We start from the raw sequence: 19,467 nt of genomic DNA on the forward strand, positions 1-19,467 counted from the left end.
TAATCACCCTGAAGGTGCCACGCCCAGTTGATAATCACCCTGAAGGTGCCATGCCCAGTTGATAATCACCCTGAAGGTGCCATGCCCAGTTGATAATCACCCTGAAGGTGCCACGCCCAGTTGATAATCACCCTGAAGGTGCCACGCCCAGTTGATAATCACCCTGAAGGTGCCACGCCCAGTTGATAATCACCCTGAAGGTGCCATGCCCAGTTGATAATCACCCTGAAGGTGCCGTGCCCAGTTGATAATCACCCTGAAGGTGCCATGCCCAGTTGATAATCACCCTGAAGGTGCCATGCACAGATAGATAATTACCAGGCCTAGCCTGGTTTTTAATTTTAAAAATCCAAATGAGTTTTTAATGTTTCTAAATACGAAGTATACATGCACCAAAAGCACACTATGCTATTCTTGTTTCATGTGCATATGGGCAGTGTGCACAACTGTCACAACTGGATAGGCTGTGTTTCTGCTGGCAAATTCCATGACATAACCTACTGCATTACTGTTAAAACCAGCTTTTGGTTGGTCTTAAATATCCTTATCAGTGTTGCCTGAAATTAACACTTTGGAATCATGTTTTTAAGGACACATCTCAACTATTTCCACCCTTCCCATCTGCGCGCAAGCGAGCTGATATAAGACAGGTAAATTGCTGAACCTGGCATTAGGGCGTTTGACACTAGCGTTGCCTTAACGCCATCTGAAAATAGAGCCCTTTCTGTACTTTACTGTGGCAAGTGTTTATCCGTGTGTGTGTGTAAATCATGTGAATGTGTTCAGTATGTCCGTCTGTGTTCCTCCTACTTCTCCTCCTCCTTCTTACCTGGCTCCTGTCCTTGTCAACCTTCTTGAAACACTTATTGAGGGACAGGTTGTGCCTGACAGAGTTCTTCCAGCCTGTGGGAGCATTGGCAAAGTAGGAGAATTGTTCTAGGATCCAGGTGTATATCTCCTTCACCGGCAGCCTCTTGGACGGAGCGTCCTCAATGGCCATGAAGATCAGGCAGCTGAAGGAATAGGGAGGCTTACAGTTGGGGTTCCGATCGGCGTCGTACGGCAGGTCCCCGCCCGCTATCGGCGATGGCGGCATGTTGTCGTGGTCCCCGTCGCCGCGGTTACCGGCCACACCCCCTTCGCCCCCCACGGGGCTGACGCTGCGCAGGACAGGGTCTCCAAAGCTGTTGAGCAGGTTCTTGCTCTCATGGAGCCAGTTGAGGTTGGTCAACTCCTCGTCCTCCATACCTGGGGTGGAGGTGCCTTTCTCAGGCTTGGCGGCTCCGTCGGTGAGGGGTGCCAAGGGGAGGGCCAAGGGGGCGGGGAAGGCCAGATCGAGTTCCTCTGCCTCCTGCAGCGAGCTGGCCTGGTAGAGGTGGGAGAGGCTGGCGCTAGCCACGCTGATGCCCGACGCCTCAGGCTTCTTACTGGGAGGCATGACGGGTCCCATGGACACCACCACCACCACCTAGACTCCTGGAAGTCAGATAGAGAGGGGGATTAGTGTTAGACAGTTAGTCAATGGAGACAGATAGAGAGATAGAGATAGAGATTAAGATGCTAGTGTTGGACAGTCAGGAGAAAGAGGTTGGGAGGGAGAGAGAGAGAGGGTGGGCCTTGAAATGTATAATAATATGTTATTATAATACATTGTGTTACTACTGTTATAAACATTGTCCTTGCGATTCCATCATGACAGCTGGAGGACATAACGTTACACACACACACACCTCATGCAAACGGACTATTCTGAATACTCCAAATTACACCCCGCACACACACACACACACACACACTCCCACTCAAAAGATAAAAGCATTGTTTTTGGGACAAATCACTCACTCAACCCTAAACCTCATCTAGATCTATTACTGAATAATGTGGCGACTGAGCAAGATGAGGAGACTAAATTGCTGGGTGTAACCCTAGATAGCAAGCTGTCATGGTCAAAACATACTGTATTGACTCAATGGTTTCTAAAATGGGAAGAGGTCTCTCCCATGATGAGTTGTTGCTCTGCTTTCTTGACATCTAAATCAACCAGGCAGGTCCTACAGGCCCTAGTTTTGTCACACCTGGACTCCTGCCCAGTTGTGTGGTCATGTGAGGCAAAGAAGGACAAAGGAAAATTGTAGTCGGTCTAGAACAGAGGAGCCGTATTGCAGTTAGATGTACACAGAACAGAGGAGCCGTATTGCAGTTAGATGTACACAGAGGGTGCATGTCAATTTACTGCATCACTATTGGTCTTTGTGCGAGGTAATGATTGAGGTAATGATTGTTTAAAGGTACTGAACTGTCTGTTCAAGCAGTTGGAACAAAGTTCGAACACTCAGTATTAATCTAGAGGTGAAAGAAACGCACACCTATTTAAGCGAGGTGCTGGCTAAGGAGAGCCACACACTCTTGGGAGCTCAGATGCAGTAATTTAATAACTCTGATTTGCCACCCCAAGATATCCCTGCACAACGTCTATTTGCGCCCCCACTGGATGGAAACTACAAGTGTAACGGCTGTGCTCAATGTAATGGCACTTATAAATGTAGATGATTCAAACACCCTCAAACAGATCCCAATCAAAGGTGTTATCACGTGCTCCACTAAGGCAGTTATTTATCTTATAACTTGTCCTTGTGGTAATTATGTGGGTAAAACAAAACGGAAATTAAAAGTACGAATCGCATCGTAGCACCGTTAGGTGCAAAAACTCGACTTACCCAGTTACAGCCCACTTTTTGGAAGCAAACCACTTGATTTCATCCCTACGTTATATCGGCAACGAACTAGTCACCCTCCCTGGGAGTGGGACAATTTATTGACAACTTATTTTTAAAACGAGAGGCTGCCTGGATCTTTAATTTGAAGACCATTGCTCCCTTCGGTCTCAACGTAGACTTTGATCTGAAGCCATTCTTGTGATTATTGTGATTTTGCTGTTCATTGTAAGTGTTTGTAGCCAAATTATATCTATGATCGTATGCTATTCATGTTTTGGTATGTTCTTCTTATATCTGAGAATTAACCAATGATATCAGGCCACACCCGGCCATGATTAAAGACATCTGTGTCCTTTGACACGATATAAACTAGTGACCTGCACTGTTTGTCACCATACCCCCTGATAAAGGTGTGGCAGGGTAGCCTAGTGGTTAGAGTGTTGGACTAGTAACCGGAAAGGTTGCTAGTTCAAATCCACGAGCTGACAAGGTACAAATCTGTTGTTCTGCCACTGAACAGGCAGTTAACCCACTGTTCCTAGGCTGTCATTGAAAATAGGAATTTGATCTTAACTGACTTGCCTAGATAAATAAAAAAATAAAAAAACAGATTGTCTGTTGAAACGATGGTTATTCAATTATTGCATCTGAGCTCCTAGAGTGTGCGGCTCTCCTTTATTTTTCAAATGCACAGTATTAAAACCCTGGAGTTCGATTGATGCACCGGTGCGTCAATCTAAGTTCCATAACAAAACAATCCCCATCAGAATCAATCAGTCTAAACTAGAGATATTTTTGTTTGCATTGGATCCATTCACCAGTGTTGCATTTTCACATCTGCATTGAAAGATGGCAGAGCTAGAGAGGTGTTTGTCAGACCATGAGAAATCCTTCAAGTCAGTCTTCTCACGTAAACGTCGGTTTGACCTACAAAACTAATGGGACACCACTGTGAAAAGGGGAGATTCCCACGAATACGATGTTGGACCCCAACTAGTTTCACGGGACTTGCCTGAAGGTAAGTGGTACGTACTGGTTTTAAAAAATGAATGGAAGAATGAAGTTAGTTTTGTGCCTACCCCAAAAAAGGGGTTAAATATTTGTAAAGAAAATAAGATGTAAAAAAAAAACCTTGGGATATATGTAGTATATCTCCTAGATTTAGGACAGACTCTTCTGAACCATGTTTCTTATACTTTTTGAATGTCTTTTTTTGGCCATTGTGTATATGTTATTCAATGCATTTCTATGGGCTTTAGTAGTAAAGGCAAAAACCAATTCTAAATAAAATAGCTAAATGATCCAAAAGTATGAGCATCTTAAAACAATTATGTGTGTCACCTTAACACCCCCTCCAACATCTTACACTCTAAAGAATGAAATAGAGCCATGACTAAATGGAACTCTCTGCCACCCCAGGTAACTCAAACTAGCAATATAATCAGATGTATTTTTTAAATGGTAAAAGAACACCTTATGGTATGACGGGGACTGTGAAGAGACACAGACATTTTAATATATTTTGTATTGTATTTGGCATTGTATTATGTATTGTTTTATGTAGTGTTATTTGTTGTGTTTTGTTTTTCTGTTTGGAGCCTAGGAAGAGTATTTGGTGATCCTAATACAATACAAAATAAATAAAGTATGTTATTCATTTGTTTACAGAGAAATACAGTAGCATTGTATTTGGTCAAACACTTTTTTTACAACAGTGCTAAGCGCTGGCAGCAAGCTGATAGGTCGGTTGTTAGAACCAGTAAGGGCTGCTTTACCATTCTTGGGTAGCGGAAAGACTTTGGATTCCCTCCAGGCTGAGGAAAACCCCTTTACTCTAAACTCAGATTAAATATATGATAGATATGAGTGGCTATAGAGTCAGCTACCATCCTCAGTAGCTTTCCATCTAAGTTGTCAATGCCAGGAGGTTTGTCATTATTGATCGATAACAATAACTTTTCCACCTCTCCCACACTAACTTCTAACTTACAATACTTTTCTTTTGATATTTGTTTTTAATGCATGAATATGATGGCTTACTGTTTGTTGTTGACATTTCCTGCCTAAGTTTGCCCACTTTACAAATGAAATAATCATTAAAATAATTGGCAATATCAAATGGTTTTGTGATGAATAAGCCATCTGACTCGATGAAATAACCAGGTCGTTGTAGCCCTAACCATCAGATAACCAGGTCGTTGTAGCCCTAACCATCAGATAACCAGGTCGTTGCAGCCCTAACCATCAGATAACCAGGCTGTTGTAGCCCTAACCATCATATAACCAGGTCGTTGTAGCCCTAACCATCAGATAACCAGGCCGTTGTAGCCCTAACCATCAGATAACCAGGTCGTTGTAGCCCTAACCTTCAGATAACCAGGTCATTGTAGCCATAACCTTCAGATAACCAGGTCATTGTAGCCATAACCTTCATATAACCAGGTCGTTGTAGCCCTAACCATCAGATAACCAGGCCGTTGTAGCCCTAACCATCAGATAACCAGGCTGTTGTCTACTTATTTGTTATCTATCCCTCTCCTCTCTCTCCCTCAATCTCTCTCTTTCACTCCTTCTCTACGTTCCTCAATCTCTCTGTTTCTCCCTGTCTCTGTCTCGCTCACTCTCTCTCCCTCTCCCTGTCGCTCTCTCTCTCCCTCTCTCTCTCTCTCCCTGTCTCTCTCTCACTCTCTTTCTCACCCCTGTGTATCTAATTGAGGTAACAATCATGTTTATATGGTTTAATCCGCCATTATCAGGGGATTTGTTTTACCAAAGCAGTCTCTGAAAAAAACCCTCACTCCCCCATTATCAGTGGATTTGTTTTACCAAAGCAGTCTCTGAAAAAACCCCTCACTCCCCCATTATCAGGGGATTTGTTTTACCAAAGCAGTCTCTGAAAACCCCCCTCACTCCCCCGTTATCAGACTACCGATGCTCCAGTGGAGGTGGATGACACCGGTTTTACAGTTTTACACGCCATGGTAAACACGCCATGGTAAACACGCCATGGTAAACACGTCACATGGTAAACACGCCATGGTAAACACGCCATGGTAAACACGCAACATGGTAAACACGCATGGTAAACACGCCACATGGTAAAAACACGTCACATGGTAAACACGCCATGGTAAAACACGCACATGGTAAACACGCAACATGGTAAACACGCCATGGTAAACACATGGTAAACACGTCATGGTAAACACACCATCGTAAACACGCCATGGTAAACACGTCATATGGTAAACACGCCATGGTAAACACATCACATGGTAAACACGCCATGGTAAACACGCCATGGTAAACACGTCACATGGTAAACATGGTAAAAAGACGTCACATGGTAAACACGCCACATGGTAAACACGCCATGGGTAAACACGTCATGGTAAAAACACGTAAACCACATGGTAAACACACCATCGTAAACACGCAATGGTAAACACGCCATGGTAAACACGTCACATGGTAAACACGCCATGGTAAACACATCACATGGTAAACACGTCACATGGTAAACACGCCATGGTAAACACGCCATGGTAAACACGCCATGGTAAACACGCCATCGTCAACACGTCACATGGTAAACAAGCCATCGTAAACACGTCACGTGGTAAACACGCCACATGGTAAACACACCATCGTAAACACGCCATGGTAAACGCGCCACATGGTAAACACACCATCGTAAACACGTCATGGTAAACACGCCACATGGTAAACACACCATCATAAACACGTCACATGGTAAACACGCCATGGTAAACACGTCACATCCAGATTGGACCCCGTGCTCCCTTTTATAAAAAATGGGTGCAAGCAGGTTTCTTCCCAAAAGTATATGAGAGAAGTACTCAAGCGTGTTCCGGCTGGGCTATGGTTGAAACCCATACCGCTTCCCCTTGACATTTCGTTTACGTTGACACTTTTTGGTAGTAACCGTCTTGTCCCATAGCTGCAACTCCTGTATGGACTCGACGAAGGTTGAGAGCCATGCATCCCCCGAAACATGACCCTGTCAAGTTGCACTGCTTCTTGACACACTGTTAGCTTAACCCAGAAGCCTGCCACACCAATCTGTCGGAGGAAACACCATCCAGCTGGCAATGAGATCAGCTCGCAGGTGCCTGGCATGCCACAAGGGGTCACTAGAGTGTGATGGGACGAGGAAATCCTGGCCGACCAAACCCTCCCCTAACACGGACAACTGCGCACACCCTCATGGGTCTCCCGGTCACAGCCGACTGTAACACAGCCTGGGATCGAAACCCGAGGCTGTAGTGACGCCCCAAGCGCCTTAGACAGCTGCGTCACTCAGGAGGACATCACTGTACATTTTCTTAAAGAATGTTGAACACCACCACAACATGCACTTGCTGTGTTGAACTAGTTATTAGTTAAAGAGGAAATGTTGACACTTTTCTGGAGGAGAATGTCCAATGTGATAAACAGATAGGCTAGGCATACACTACAATTTCAATGGCCTTCTTCAAGTAGCATTCTGATAGATTGGAGCTGTAGCCTATTGCAAGTGGAGTGGAACATTCCCAAAATAGCTCAATAAATATAATTATATGTTATGAATTTGCAAAACGTACAATTATGTTACGAATTTGCAAAAAGTACAATATGGTACGATTTTGCTAAACATATGATATGTAACGAATTCGAGCTAGGTGGCTAATGTTAGCTAGCGAACTATTGTGAGCGAGGCTAGGGGTTAGGGTTAAGTTTAGGAGTTAGGTTAAAGGGTTAGGGTTAGGGGAAAGATTAGCAAAAAGGGTTAGGGTTAGCTAACATGCTAAGTAATTGCAGAAGTAGCAAAAGTAGTAAGCAGTTGAAAAGTGACTAATTAGCTAAAATTGTCCATGATGAGATTTGAACTCAAGACCTTTGGGCTGCTAGAGCTTTGTGTTGTTGCCTGCCCTTTTACTGTAGTGGGCTAAATCACAGACACAGAATGTTTCTTGGTAGTCTTAAACAAATCTACTTTGAAACAAAAGTATAAGCCTCACACACATGGTTATGGGCTTTAAAAAAGAAGAAGGTCCCTGTATCATGTCAGATATAGAGTTGAAATATATTCCCATTTTGAGTTTGCATCCCAATATTACACTGTATCTACATCAACGAAGACTGAAATATAACAAAACCATTTTGCATTGAAACACTGGATTTTCAGTCTAAAAAAAACAGTTGATTCATTATGAAATTATGAAAAATATGAATAACATTCAACCCATGAGGCCACTAGGTCATTTAACTGCAGAAAGGGGCTACCTGTCAGTCCATCACATACCTGCGGGAACCCTTTCCCAAAGACTCTCCAATAAAAATGGAATTATACATCACCTTTCTACTAAACTGCCAATAGGACCATGAGCATGAACCTTTATTTAACCTGGCAAGTCAGTTAAGAACAAATTGTTATTTACAATGAGTCTACCCTGGCCAAACCCTAACCTGGATGACACTGGGCCAATTGTGCACCACCCTATGAGACTCGACTTGTTGTGATACAGCCTGGAATCAAACCAGGGAATATAGTGAGCTCCTGAGTCGCGCATCTCGGAGCAAGAGGTGTCACTGCAGAGTCTGGTTTGAATCCAAGCTGCGTCACATCCGGCCGTGATTCGGAGTCCCATAGGGCAGCGCACAATTGGCCCGGGTTAGGCTGACATTGTAAATAACAATTTGTTCTTATTAACTGACTTGCCCAGTTAAATTAAAAGAAGTGACAGCTCTAGCCTTACACCGCCGCGCCACTCGGAGGGCCCCTGATCATTGATGTAATAGCTTAGTTCACAACAATTACAGGTATGTATTTTATCCATCTAAATGCAGGACTCTGCTTCATCGTTCCGTCGTGCTAGTTCAGTATTAGAGTATAATAGGCTGCTGGTTGTAGATACAGTATGTAGGAAACTGTGGGAAAGACAACCGGTAGGTAAACATGACAAGCGTACAGAATAAAATATTTTGCCAGTCCATTCAATTCATATCTCGTGTAAGCAAGGCTATATTACCAGGACTATGCTACTGCATGCATTCAACTATGAATGTAAACTTTAACTGCAGATATCCTAAGTTAAAAGTAAAATGCCAACCGTGGTAGCCGCGACTATAGCCTACTGCGCCCCCGTGCATGAATAACAGATGCGCAAAGCACCGTTCCGAACAGGAATGGTAACGTTACAAAATAACAGAAGATTAACAAAAACTTTGGGAAACGATAAACTATGTAGCCGACGCTTTAGCCTAGGCTAATGTCTGCAACCTAACCTATACATAGTACCACTTTATAGCATAGCCTACCATATATTAATAGACTGTAAATAATACATCTAAAATCATATTCGTTTTTAAATAAAAGTATATTCGATTTTTGGTATTTTGTCAAATGTAGCTTACGACTGTGATTGGTATGTCACATGTCAAGGCTTCAAGCACAAGTAAAGCGATATGGATATAATGTTATAGCCTATTGATCAGTAAAAGATTAACTCATCTACTCGATTGTCAGATATTCCCAACGAGGATTCCGAACTCTGTTTTCTCTCCTTACCTGACGATCTAGCCTTTGAATCAGGAGGTACAAATAGAAGACGTATTTGGAACAACCACTCCTGCGTTAATTCCTTTAAAATATTCCATTGTATTCCTCCGCCCTAATTAAACACCGAGGTTTATAGAGAGATAGCCCGGGGAATGCGAACCAAGTGCGGTCATAAATCATAGTCCTCATCAGCGCATTTCCAGGACTCTGGTTATTTGAGCTCTTCCTCCTCCCCGATGCAGAATGTGTGTGAGAGAGAGAGAGCGAATGTGAGAGAGGAGGGTAAAACGGACTCTCTCGTCAGCAAATGAGAAGTGCACATGACCTCGGCCCAAAGCTGGCGGCTGACACACACACACACACAGCGTGGTGGTGGTGGTGTTGAGCCCAAAAGTAAAGAGTTAAACATAATAAACTAGGGTGTGTTTCAAGACATCAACATTTGTTTTGTAGAGAAGTGGATGCGGAGACCGTGTAACTGGAGTTAGTATATCGCTGTCAAGCCATGGATCATTTTAATTAACTCTTTTTTTTTGCAAATGGAGATTGAACCTTTCAGTAGTTGTTTTTTTTTGCCACAGAAAACACCTCATGTAACTATACATCAGTCATTATAGTTAGCACTTTCAATCAGTCTAAAACTGACTTAAATTAAGGCAGAGTTTACAACAGTAGGCCAATAAATACTGACATTTCCCCCATTCATCCCACCATGCACTTATATAGGTTTACTGTTTCTGTTCAGCTCAGGCCCAACTGACTTAAGGTCAATTTGGCCTTTAACCTCCTGAACTGAAGATTGTCATGTGGTGTTGCTACCATGTTGTGTTGCTACCATGTTGTGTTGCTACCATGTTGTGTTGTCGTGTGTTGCTGCCTTGCTATGTTGTTTGTCTTAGGTCTCTCTTTTTGTATTGTTGTGGTGTCTCTCTTGTCATGTGTGTTTTGTCCTATATTTTCATTCATTATTCCCAGCCCCCATCCCCGCAGGAGGTCTTTTGCCTTTTGGTAGACCGTCATTGTAAATAAGACTTTGTTCTTAACTGACTTTCCTAGCTAAATAAAGGTTAAAGACAAATAAAAAATGAACAAGGCAGGACGTCATTAGAACATTCCTCATCAACTAATCGTATTCAGTCAAACACAAACACACCTCCAACAGTACAATTATAAATGTCACTAATCTTCAGCTCATTAAAAAAGAGCATTAAAGGGAGAGCAAATTATAATACATTACCTCTCTTTTTTTTTCTCTCTCTCTCTCTCTCTCTCTCTCTCTCTTTCTCTTTCTCTTTCTCTCTCTCTCTCTCTCTCTCAATTCAATTCAATTCAATTCAAGGGCTTTATTGGCATGGGAAACATGTGTTAACATTGCCAAAGCAAGTAAGGTAGACAACATACAAAGTGAATATATAAAGTGAAAAACAACTAAAATTAACAGTAAACATTACACATACAGAAGTTTCAAAACAGTAAAGACATTACAAATGTCATATTATATATATACAGTGTTTTAGCAATGTACAAATGGTTAAAGGACACAAGATAAAATAAATAAGCATAAATAAAATAAATCAAAATTTGTCACATACACATGGTTAAATGTTATGGGTTGTATTTACAATGGTGTTTGTTCTTCACTGGTTGCCCTTTTCTCGTGGCAACAGGTCACAAATCTTGCTGCTTTGATGGCACACTGTGGAATTTCACCCAGTAGATATGGGAGTTTTTCAAAATTGGATTTGTTTTCGAATTCTTTGTGGATCTGTGTAATCTGAGGGAAATATGTCTCTCTAATATGGTCATACATTGGGCAGGAGGTTAGGAAGTGCAGCTCAGTTTCCACCTAATTTTGTGGGCAGTGAGCACATAGCCTGTCTCTCTCTCTCTCTCTCTCTCTCTCTCTCTCTCTCTCTCTCTCTCTCTCTCTCTCTCTCTCTCTCTCTCTCTCTCTTACTCTTACTCAGTACGTTGTTGAACACCTTCGGCAGCGATTACAGCCTCAAGTCTTCTTGGGTATTACCCTACAAGCTTGGCACACCTCTATTTGGGGAGTTTCTCCCATTCTTCTCTGCAGATCCTCTCATGATCTGTCAGGTGTGGATGTGGAGCGTCACTGCACAGTAATTTTTGGTCTCTCCAGAGATTTTAGATCGAGTTCAAGTCCGGTCTCTGACTGAGCCACTCAAGGACATTGAGAGACTTGTCCTGAAGCCACTCCTTTATTGTCTTGGCTGTGTGTTTAGGGGCGTTGTTCTGTTGGAAGGTGAACCGTCGCCCTGTCTGAGGTCCTGAGTGCTCTGGAGCACTCTGTCAGAGTGACCATTTGGTTATTGTTCACCTCCCTGAGCAAGATTCTTCTCCCCAAACTGCTCAGTTTGGCCGGGCGGCTAGCTCTAGGAAAAGCGGTTCCAAACTTCTTCCATTTAATAATGATGGAAGCCACTATGTTCTTGGGGACCTTCAAAGCTGCATATCTGTGCATCGACACAATCCTGTCTCGGAGCTCTACGGACAATTCCTTCGACCTCATGGCTTCATTTTTGCTATGACATGCTTGGTCAACAGTGGGACCTTTATATAGACAGGTATGTGCATTTCCAGTTCATGTCCAATCAACTGAATTTACCACAGGTGAACTCCAATGAAGTTCTACAAACATCTCAAGGATGATCAATGGAAATCCTGTCTCGGAGCTCTACGGACAATTCCTTCGACCTCATGGCTTCATTTTTGCCATGACATGCTCGGTCAACAGTGGGACCTTATATAGACAGGTATGTGCCTTTCCAGTTCATGTCCAATCGACTGAATTTACCACAGGTGAACTCCAATGAAGTTCTACAAACATCTCAAGGATGATCAATGGAAACAGGATGCACCTGAGCTCAATTTCGAGGCTAATAGCAACGGGTCTCAATACTTATGTAAATAAGGTATGTATGTTTTTTATTTTTAATAAAATAGTAACAATTTCTAAAAACCTGTTTTCACTTTGTCACTATGGGGTATTGTGTGTAGATTGCTGAGGACATTTTCTTTATTTAATACATTTTAGAATAAGGCTGTAACGTAACAAAATGTTGAAAAAGTCAAGGGGTCTGAATACTTTCCAAAGGCACTGCATATTATTTATATCCCATTATATCCCAAGAAGGCATAGCAGTCAGACGTCCTTTGTCCTCGTCTTGTCGTGTCCCGTATATATATATATATATATTGACACCTTTCTTCGCATATCTTTTATATATTTTCTTTTCCAAAAACTCAACTTCAAAACACTCTCCTGCAACCCGCATCACCAATTTTTTTTAAAAGTATTATTTACCTCAAATCTGAAATCCACAATAGAAGCTAACCAGAAGCTTGCCAGAAGCTAACCAGAAGCTAACCAGAAGCTAGCCAGTTTACTGGCTAACGTTAGTATTCAGCTAACCACGGTTTGTGGTCATCAGCTATCCTTTAGCTCAAAAATCTAATGGCAGTGTTGTACAATGTGCTATTCGTGTGACTATTGGAATACGTCGATCCCAGAGCAAACATTAATTATTCCGGAGCTAGCCAGCCGAAAAGTTCCATCAGCCACTCCTGGGCTACAATCACCTATCCGGACCCATTATACTGCCAATGCGGAGCCCCACCGGGCCTTCACGACTGGACTACTGATGTTATCTGCCCGAGGGAGTTATCCAACTGGCCCCTCCGTCGCGACGTTACCTGAACGCCCATCTGCGGCCCGCTAATCGTTGGCTGTCTTATCGGCTGCTATCTGAATAGGTCTATCGGACAATATTTCTTGGGTCACTATAACTATATCTATTTTGCCAATTGGATTGATCCCCTCTACTACACGGAACCCCACTAATCTACCGACGGAAATGCACGAGGTGGCTAAAAACAGACCTCCATCCTCTGCTAGCTGGCTACCGATGGCCCGGCTAGCTGTCTGAATCGCTGTGACCCCAACCAACCTCACTACTCATGTCAATATGCCTTGTCCATTGCTGTTCTGGTTAGTGTTTATTGGCTCATTTCACTGTAGAGTCTCTAGCCCTGCTCACTATACCTTATCCAACCTTTCAGTTCCACCACCCACACATGCGATGACATCACCTGGTTTCAATTATGTTTCGAGAGACAATATCTCTCTCATCATCACTCAATACCTAGGTTTACCTCCACTGTATTCACATCCTGCCATACCTTTGTCTGCACATTATACCTTGAAGCTATTTTATCGCCCCCAGAAACCTCCTTTTACTCTCTGTTCCAGACGTTCTAGACGACCAATTCTCATAGCTTTTAGCCGTACCCTTATCCCACTCCTCCTCTGTTCCTCTGGTGATGTAGAGGTGAATCCAGGCCCTGCAGTGCCTAGCTCCACTCCTATTCCCCAGGCGCTCTCTTTTGATGACTTCTGTAACCGAAATAGCCTTGGTTTCATGCGTGTTAACATCAGAAGCCTCCTCCCTAAGTTTGTTTTATTCACTGCTTTAGCACACTCTGCCAACCCGGATGTTCTAGCCATGTCTGAATCGTGGATTAGGAAGACCACCAAAAATTCTGACATTTTCATCCCTAACTACATTTTCAGACAAGATAGAACGGACAAAGGGGGCAATGTTAGCCTACAGAGTTCTGTCCTACTATCCAGGTCTGTACCCAAACAATTTGAACTTCTACTTTTAAAAATCCACCTCTCTAAAAACAAGTCTCTCACCGTTGCCCCCTGCTATAGACCACCCTCGGCCCCCAGCTGTGCTCTGGACACCATATGTGAACATATTGCCCCCCATCTATCTTCAGAGCTCGTGCTGCTAGAGGAGACTTAAACTGGAACATGCTTAACACCCCAGCCATCCTACAATCTAAGCTTGATGCCCTCAATCTCACACAAATTATCAATGAACCTACCAGGTACCACCCCAAAGCCGTAAACATGGGCACCCTCATAGATATCATCCTAACCAACTTGCCCTCCAAATGCACCTCTGCAGTTTTCAACCAAGATCTCAGCGATCACTGCCTCATTGCCTGCATCCGTAATGGGTCAGCGGTCAAACGACCTCCACTCATCACTGTCAAACGCTCCCTGAAACACTTCAGCGAGCAGGCCTTTCTAATCGACCTGGCCGGGGTATCCTGGAAGGTTATTGATCTCATCCTGTCAGTAGAGGATACCTGGTTATTTTTTTAAATGCCTTACTCACCATCTTAAATAAGCATGCCCCATTCAAGAAATTTAGAACCAGGAACAGATATAGCCATTGGTTCTCTCCAGACCTGACTGCCCTTAACCAACACAAAAACATCTTATGGCATTCTGCATTAGCATCGAACAGCCCCCGTGATATGCAGCTGTTCAGGGAAGCTAGAAACCAATATACACAGGCAGTTAGAAAAACCAAGGCTAGCTTTTTCAAGCAGAAATTTGCTTCCTGCAACGCAAACTCAAAAAAGTTCTGGGACACTGTAAAGTCTATGGAGAATAAGAACACCTCCTCCCAGCTGCCCACTGCACTGAAGATAGGAAACACTGTCACCACCGATAAATCCACTATAATTGAGAATTTCAATAAGCATTTTTCTACGGCTGGCCATGCTTTCCACCTGGCTACCCCTACCCCGGCAACTCGCCCAAGCTTCCCCATTTCTCCTTCTCCCAAATCCAGTCAGCTGATGTTCTGCAAAATCTGGACCCCTACAGATCAGCCGGGCTAGACAATCTGGACCCTTTCTTTCTAAAAATTATCTGTCGAAATTGTTGCCACCCCTATTACTAGCCTGTTCAACCTCTCTTTCATGTCGTCTGAGATTCCCAAAGATTGGAAAGCAGCTGCAGTCATCCCCCTCTTGAAAGGGAGGGACACTCTTGACCCAAACTGCTACAGATCTATATCTATCCTACCCTGCCTTTCTAAGGTCTTCGAAAGCCAAGTCAACAAATAGATTACCGACCATTTCGAATCCCACCATACCTTCTCCGCTATGCAATCTGGTTTCAGAGCTGGTCATGGGTGCACTTCAGCCACGCTCAAGGTCCTAAACTATATCTTAACCGCCATCGATAATAAACAATACTGTGCAGTCGTATTCATTGACCTGGCTAAGGCTTCCGACTCTGTCAATCACCACACCCTCATCGGCAGACTCGACAGCCTTGGTTTCTCAAATGATTGCCTCACCTGGTTCACTAACTACTTCTCTGATAGAGTTCACTGTGTCAAATCGGAGGGTCTGTTGTCCTGGCCTCTGGCAGTCTCTATGGGGGTGCCACAGGGTTCAATTCTTGGACCGACTCTCTTCTCTGTATACATCAATGATGTCTCTCTTGCTGCTGATGAGTCTCTGATCCACCTCTACGCAGACCACACCATCCTGTATACTTCTGGCCCTTCTTTGGACACTGTGTTAACAACCCTCCAGGCGAGCTTCAATGCCATACAACTCTCCTTCCGTGGCCTCCAATTGCTCTTAAATACAAGTAAAACTAAATGCATGCTCTTCCACCGATCGCTGCCCGCACCTGCCCGCCTGTCCAACATCACCACTCTGGACGGCTCTGACTTAGAATATGTGGACAACTACAAATACCTAGGTGTCTGGTTAGACTGTAAACTCTCCATCCAGACTCACATCAAACATCTCCAATCCAAAGTTAAATCTAGAATTGGCTTCCTATTTCGCAACAAAGCATCCTTCACTCATGCTGCCAAACATACCCTTGTAAAACTGACCATCCTACCAATCCTCGACTTCGACGATGTCATTTACAAAAAAGCCTCCAATACCCTACTCAATAAATTGGATGCAGTCTATCACAGTGCCATCCGTTTTGTCACCAAAGCCCCATATACTACCCACCACTGCGACCTGTATGCTCTCGTTGGCTGGCCCTCGCTCCATACTCGTCGCAAAACCCACTGGCTCCAGGTCATCTACAAGACCCTGCTAGGTAAAGTCCCCCCTTATCTCAGCTCGCTGGTCACCATAGCAGCACCCACCTGTAGCACACGCTCCAGCAGGTATATCTCTCTGGTCACCCCCAAAATTATTCCTTTGGCCGCCTCTCCTTCCAGTTCTCTGCTGCCAATGACTGGAATGAACTACAAAAATCTCTGAAACTGGAAACACTTATCTCCCTCACTAGCTTTAAGCACCAACTGTCAGAGCAGCTCACAGATTACTGCACCTGTACATAGCCCATCTATAATTTAGCCTGAACAACTACCTCTTTACCTACTGTATTTATTGATTTATTTGTTTTGCTCCTTTGCACCCCATTATTTCTATCTCTACTCTGCACATTCTTCCACTGCAAATCTACCATTCCAGTGTTTTACTTGCTATATTGTATTTACTTCGCCACCATGGCTTTTTTTTGCCTTTACCTCACTTATCTCACCTCATTTGCTCACATCGTATATAGACTTATTTTTCTACTGTATTATTGACAGTATGTTTGTTTTACTCCATGTGTAACTCTGTGTTGTTGTATGTGTCGAACTGCTTTGCTTTATCTTGGCCAGGTCGCAATTGTAAATGAGAACTTGTTCTCAACTTGCCTACCTGGTTAAATAAAGGTGAAATAAAATAAATATATAAAATATTGTGTCTTTCTGAATATGGCGGATCTCTCTCTAGCAGGCTTGGGCCCCTAGGAAATACAAAGGACCAATCCCCTCTGAATAGACAAAGCTTAGCCCCCCTGCCAAAATGTCGCCTCGACACACACACACTCCACCGACCACATGACTCATAATAAGTGTGACGGGGGGGGGGCTATTCATGCCAGTAGCAAATAAATGCTCAACTGATAGGACTTCAGAACTACACAGACCAGTAGTAAGTAAATGCTCAACTGATAGGACTTCAGAACTACACAGACCAGTAGTATGTAAATGCTCAACTCGGCTACTGATAGGACTTCAGAACTACACAGACACTTTTATTTGTAACACACACACACATATGGTGCGTTCGGAAATAAAATATTTTGTTATCTTTCCCCTCATCAATCTACACACAAAACCCCATAATAACAAATCAAAACAGCTTTTTTGAAATTGTTGCAAATGTATTAAAAATAAATAATTGAAATATAACATTTACATAAGTTTTCAGACCCCTTACTCAGTACTTTGTTGAAGCACCTTTGGCAGCGATTACAGCCTCAAGTCTTCTTGGGTATGACGCTACAAACTTGGGGGTTTCTCCCATTCTTCTCTGCAGATCCTCTTAAGCTCTGTCAGATTGTAAGGGGGAGTGTCACTGCACAGCTATTTTCAGGTTTCCCCAGAGATGTTAGATCGGGTTCAAGTCCAGGCTCAGGCTGGGCCACTCAAGGACATTAGGAGACTTGTCCCGAAGCCACTCCTGCATTGTCTTGGCTGTGTGCTTAGGGTTGTTGTCCTGTTGGAAGGTGAACCTCCGCCCCAGGCTGAGGTCCTGAGTGCTCTGGAGAAGATTTTCATCAAGCATATTTCCCAGGTCTCCCAGTCCCTGCCGCTGAAAAACATCCCCCACAGTATGATGCTGCTACCACCATGCTTCACCGTATCAATGGTGCCAGGTTTCCTCCAGACGTGACACATGGCATTCAGGCCAAAGAGTTCAATCTTGGATTCATTAGACCAGAGAATCTTGTTTCCCACTGTCTGAGAGTCCTTTAGTTGCCTTTTGGCAAACTACAAGTGGGCTGTCATGGTCCTTTTACTGATGAGTGGCTTCCGTCTGGTCACTCTACCATAAAGACCTGATTGGTGGAGTGCTGCAGAGTTGGTTGTCCTTCTGGAAGGTTCTCCCATCTCCACAGAGGAACTCTGGAGCTCAGTCAGAATGACCATTGGGTTCTTGGTCACCTCCCTGACCAAGGCCCTTCTCCCCCGATTGCTCACTTTGGCCGGGAAGTCAGCTATGGGAAGAGACTTGGTGGTTCCAAACTTCATTAACTTAAGAATGATGGAGGCCACTGTGTTTTGGGGGACCTTCAATGCTGCAGACATGTTTTGGTACCCTTCCTCAGATCTGTGCCTTGACACAATTGTGTCTCGGAGCTCTACGGACATTTCCTTCGACATCATGGCTTGGTTTTTGCTTTTAGATTCACTGTCTACTGTGGGACCTTATATAGACAGGTGTGTGCCTCTCCAAATCATTTCCAATCAATAGAATTTACCACAGGGGGACTCCAAGTTGTAGAAACATCTCAAGGATGATCAATGGAAACAGGATGCACCTGAGCTCAATCCTGAGTCTCGTAGAAAAGGGTCTGAAAACATATCTAAATCATTTTTTTCCTGTAATTTCTGCAAACATTTCTAAAAACCTGTTTCTGCTTTGTCATTATGGGTTATTGTGTGTAGATTGATTAAGTTATAGAACATTTCAAGGATGATAAATGGAAACAGGATGCACCTGAGGTCCCAAGTTGTGCAGCGGTCTACAACAACAGACCCTGGTTTGATCCCGGGCTGTATCACATGATCGTGATCGGAAGTTTCATAGGGCGGTGCACAATTGGCCCAGCGTTGTCCAGGTTAGGGGAAGGTTTGGCCGGGGTAGACAGTAATTGTAAATAAGAATTTGTTCTTAACTGACTTGCCTTGTTAAAATAAAATAAAAACCCAAGCTCAATTTCGAGTCTCAATGGGTCTGAATACTATATGTTTTATTATATTTGCAAAAAATTCTAAAACCCTGTTTCTGCTTTGTCATTATGTGGTATTGTGTGTAGATTGATGAGGAAAATGCTTAATTTAATCCATTTTAAAACAAGGCTATAACGTAACAAAATGTGGAAAAGGGGAAGGGGTCTGAATGCACTGTACACACACATACATTCACATACATGCACACACTGAGGACTACAGCTAGTTTACATCATCCTCTGGGTACATTAACTTCAATACAAAACGTAGGAGGCTCATGATTCTCACCCCCTTCCATCGACTTACACAGTAATTATGATAACTTCTGGAGGACATCCTCCAGCCTATCAGAGCTCTTGCAGCATGAATTGACATGTTGTCCACCCAATCAAAGGATCAGCGAATGGATCTAGTACTGAAAGCATAAGCTAGAGATAGCTAGCACTGCAGTGTATAACATGTGGTGAATAGTTGACTCAAAGAGATAGAAAGGCAATAGTTGAACAGTTTTGAACAAAGGAGAAGCGACATTTAGAGA

At 43.4% G+C, this 19,467-nt stretch overlaps 1 protein-coding gene across 1 annotated transcript in view; it reads right to left on the bottom strand.

The window, feature by feature from the left end:
* The window catches only part of LOC112237859 (forkhead box protein N3-like), a 143,284-nt gene extending 133,764 nt beyond the window's left edge, over window positions 1-9,520 (bottom strand). Inside the window, exons 1-2 of the mRNA XM_042325191.1 lie at window positions 9,289-9,520; window positions 830-1,476 (exon numbers count right to left, since the gene is read on the bottom strand). Coding sequence (XP_042181125.1) covers window positions 830-1,450 — 621 coding nt within the window. The 5' untranslated portion in view covers window positions 1,451-1,476; window positions 9,289-9,520. The remainder of the gene's footprint in view (window positions 1-829; window positions 1,477-9,288) is intronic.
* Between the last annotated feature and the right edge of the window lie 9,947 nt (window positions 9,521-19,467).

This window comes from Oncorhynchus tshawytscha, linkage group LG08, assembly GCF_018296145.1.
Source record: "Oncorhynchus tshawytscha isolate Ot180627B linkage group LG08, Otsh_v2.0, whole genome shotgun sequence".
Lineage (NCBI taxonomy): Eukaryota > Metazoa > Chordata > Actinopteri > Salmoniformes > Salmonidae > Oncorhynchus > Oncorhynchus tshawytscha.